General features: G+C 41.7%; 1 protein-coding gene across 1 annotated transcript; it reads left to right on the top strand.

Annotated features, from left to right (window-relative positions):
- Positions 1-507: 507 nt before the first annotated feature.
- LOC112198956 (protein FAR1-RELATED SEQUENCE 5-like) lies at positions 508-1,827 on the top strand. The gene has a single exon (XM_024340035.1). The coding sequence runs from the start codon at positions 508-510 to the stop codon at positions 1,825-1,827; it is 1,320 nt and encodes a 439-aa protein (XP_024195803.1).
- The last annotated feature ends 1,920 nt before the right edge of the window (positions 1,828-3,747 follow it).

Below are 3,747 nucleotides of genomic sequence, written 5' to 3' on the forward strand. Positions count from 1 at the left end.
AACAAGCTTCGTCCAAAGAATATGAAATATGATGCGGAGGGTGATGCAGAAACGGCTGTAAGAAGGATGAAAGCAAAGGGATCGACCGAGAAAGAATTCTAGTTTGAGTACACAATTGATAAAGACAGGAGGCTTGCAAACATGTTTTGGCGGGACCAGCAATCACTTTTGGACTACATTGCGTACGGGGATGTGTTGATTGTAGACAGTACTTACAAGACCAACAGGTATAGTAAGCCTATGGTGTTGTTCATCGGGTGCAACAATCACCGGGCCACCGTTGTGTTTGGTATTGCACTTGTATGTGATGAGAAAGAGGAAACTTACGATTGGGTATTTGATCAGTTCATTGATTCAATGCAGCAAAAAAGGCCCGTATCAGTCATTACAGACGGGGACGAAGCTATGAAGAATGCTATTGAGCGCGTCATGCCCCAAACCCGTCACAGACTGTGTGCCTAGCACATTGGTAGAAACATTGGCCAGAACCTAAACTCTGAGGAAGTTATGGAAGGTATTGGCCAATTGATGTTTGCGTCACTCACAGTACCCGATTGGGAGTCTAGATGGCAGTCTCTTATTTTGAATAATGGGCTTGAAAACAATGCGTGGGTGGCTTCTCTTTATAATAAGAGGGATCGCTGGACGGAGGCTTATTTTAGAGGCCACTTGTTCGGAGGTATGTGTAGCACACAGAGGTGCGAGGGTATGAATTGTCAGTTTAAAAAGCATATCTCCAGGTATACAAAGTTGTCTGATGTTATGCCACGATTGGGGTGGAAACTGAATCGGTTAAGGGATCGCGTCATGCGTGACAACTTCAACATAAAAAATAGTACCCCTTTGTTTGATACTCATATGAGGGGCTTCGAGGAGCAAGCGTGCAGAATATTCACACATGACATATTTATTATGATTAAGTCTCAAATCAAATTTGAGGGGAGGTTTGTCGTTCATCAAAGTTTCAAGTTTCCTAATGCTGACTCTAAAGTTTTTTATGTTAGGCAGTATGATAGAGTAGAACGTCGTTGGTGCGTTGAGTATCGAGGCAACAATGGAAACCCGGAGTGGTTCTGCTCGTGCAAGATGTTTGAGTCCGACGGCATTCCTTGTGCGCACTTGTTCTGTGTAATGAAATCCGAGTTGGTTTCAAATTTCCCAGGCTGTCTCATTTTAAAGCGATGGACACGTTTAGTCGGGGAAACAACGTTAGCCCCTGCGATTTCTGTAATGTCCAATGATAAGTCTGCCCAGAGTGCAAGGTATGCTGCCCTGCTAATTCAAGCTGCAGAAGCCTGTTTAAATTTCTCCAAATCCCCAGAAAGCTTCAACGATGCAATGCTCCAACTTCAGACCTTCAAAGCTAAATCCATGGAGTACAAGGAAGTTGGGGAATTTGCGGATACCAATCTTCCTCCCCCTACAGACAGTCCCACTGTTGTGAGGGACCCGTTGATGTCAAGAACGAAGGGAATGTCGAGCAACAGACAAGGGCACGCGGACAGTCAAGTTAAGAGAAATATAATAACTTGCGGACGATGTCATGAGATTGGTCACAACTGGCGCACGTGCAAAGGGCACCAAGATAGATTTGAGATCATTGGTTCAGGCGATGGACAACCCATCGAAACTCCATCGGTGGTTCGTCAGGAATGGGAACCATCAATTCCCGAATTTTCGTGTGCGGGGAGCGATCACATTTCAAGTCCTTCGAGCACAGGTTTACCTACAAACTACTCGCAGCCAACCACTGCCCAACCTAAAATATGTATATCAAATCAGCTTAAGGATTGCATGTGGCCTGATATGGAGTTTCCCCTGTTATGAGGTGCTCATGTTATCCCAGACAGACCCAAATGTGCTGGTCGGTTGTGTTCCAAAGGTATGTGATGCCGTGTTGTCCAATCCCTATCATCATGTTAGAATGTTGATATTTTCTTGGACGTGTCAACCGGTTTTCGTACGTGTCTTGATATGTTGTAAATGCGGGATGTTTTGTATTTGCATGTTGTTCACGTAACTACTACCGGCATGTTCATTTTAAATAAAATGTAATGCAGCTTTTCCTTTGTAGCAAGGACATGTGTTCCTAACTTCTGACTGGTTATTTGTTTATTGCGCTGTAATCTTATAACCTCCGCCCTATCCAATTATGGTTGAACTTATGTATTGAATTTAGTAACGGTGAAGAAGTATTCCCTTTGTAATATACACATCCACACACACAGTGACACAATGTTGAGTTTGTTAGTGTACATGTAGGTTTGGTTTGCATTGTCAGCTTCTGCAAACATGAACATGCGTATAGGTCGTCAACCTCATAGCTTGTGTATTGCAAGGTTAGTTAGCAGCCAAGTTGGTCCTTTTAGTGTTCCTCATATTAAAGTTGACCCTGCATTTTTTAACGTAAATCAAGTCCCATATATTGTTAGATCTATATTTATACACGAACCTTTTACCAGTAGATGTTAGAAGTTGGTATCCTCGTGTTAATGAAAGACAACAAACTCGACAGTTTTGATGTTTTGTTATTTTCTATCTATTTTGGTACTACACTGGGTTGCTGAATTGCTTGTTGAGCAATTAGTAATCCACTTTGCCTAATGAAGTGACCAAATATTTAAGAATATGATGTATCATCAGGCAGCTTCCTCCATGAAAATATAACAATATATATCCCCCAAACGTTCAACCCATTACAACTTACTGAAGTAATACAAAAGTTTTTATGACGTTTTACTACACCGTCTTCGATCTCCCAACTCCAAGCACGAAAATGAAATACTATGGTGTGCGATAGCTTTTCGTCACAAGTCATTGCTCACACTAAATGACAATATTACCGCGTAACGAAGATTGATCCACTTATTATTTATGATATATTAAACACGGAGATTGCACCTCCCCCACAGTATAACTTACCTATAGGTTCTGCTTCACACCTTTTTATTCCATTTGCGTCTCTCGCTTTTGAACCCTTGTTTGTCTTTTTCCTTTTCATTCCCTTTCCGTATGTGACGCAGGACCCTTGGTTAAATTATATGCGTTTTTGATGGGAGGTTGTCCCAACATTCCGATGCCCTCCTTGTCCTGCACGACCTTGTCTCTGTCTATACTCCCCTTTCCCTCCTTCTTCCCATTCTTCCATATGCTTTCCTTCTCCATTCTGATGCAAACCATCATGCTGCATTGCTGTTTTATCAACCACATTGTCACTAATTACGATGGCAACTCCTACGTTTGCATCCGACTCGTTATTTGGGGCTGTTAAACAATCCAATAATATGGCTGCTCTCTGGGATTCCGAGTCGTACTGCAATTAATGTTGACCAATGACATTGGTTAATTGAGCGTGCAAACAAACCACAGTCTTATGTGCGTATTGAATGATATTTTGACATTATATCACTAACGCATTTATAAATAATCTATTTACGTACCTGTTTTGCCCATTCGGTCCGATAATGCTGCATGTTTTGTCTGACGTAGACACCGCAGTCAAATGTGTTTTGTTGCTTTGCCAAATTCGGGGCCTTAACAATTGTAAAATCTTCTACCTTTACCATGCTTCCAGGTTGCGCTATGTTATCAAACCACATTACCCGGTCTATGTGTCTCAGCTGCACATGCATTTTATGACCAATCCTTTCTTTGACTCAATTCATTATGACGTAATGGTAATTGAACTTATCGTATTACACTAACATAATAATGCACTCACCACAAGCAAAATGTTTTCCATTCTCG

This window comes from Rosa chinensis, chromosome 4, assembly GCF_002994745.2.
Source record: "Rosa chinensis cultivar Old Blush chromosome 4, RchiOBHm-V2, whole genome shotgun sequence".
NCBI classification, from domain to species: domain Eukaryota; kingdom Viridiplantae; phylum Streptophyta; class Magnoliopsida; order Rosales; family Rosaceae; genus Rosa; species Rosa chinensis.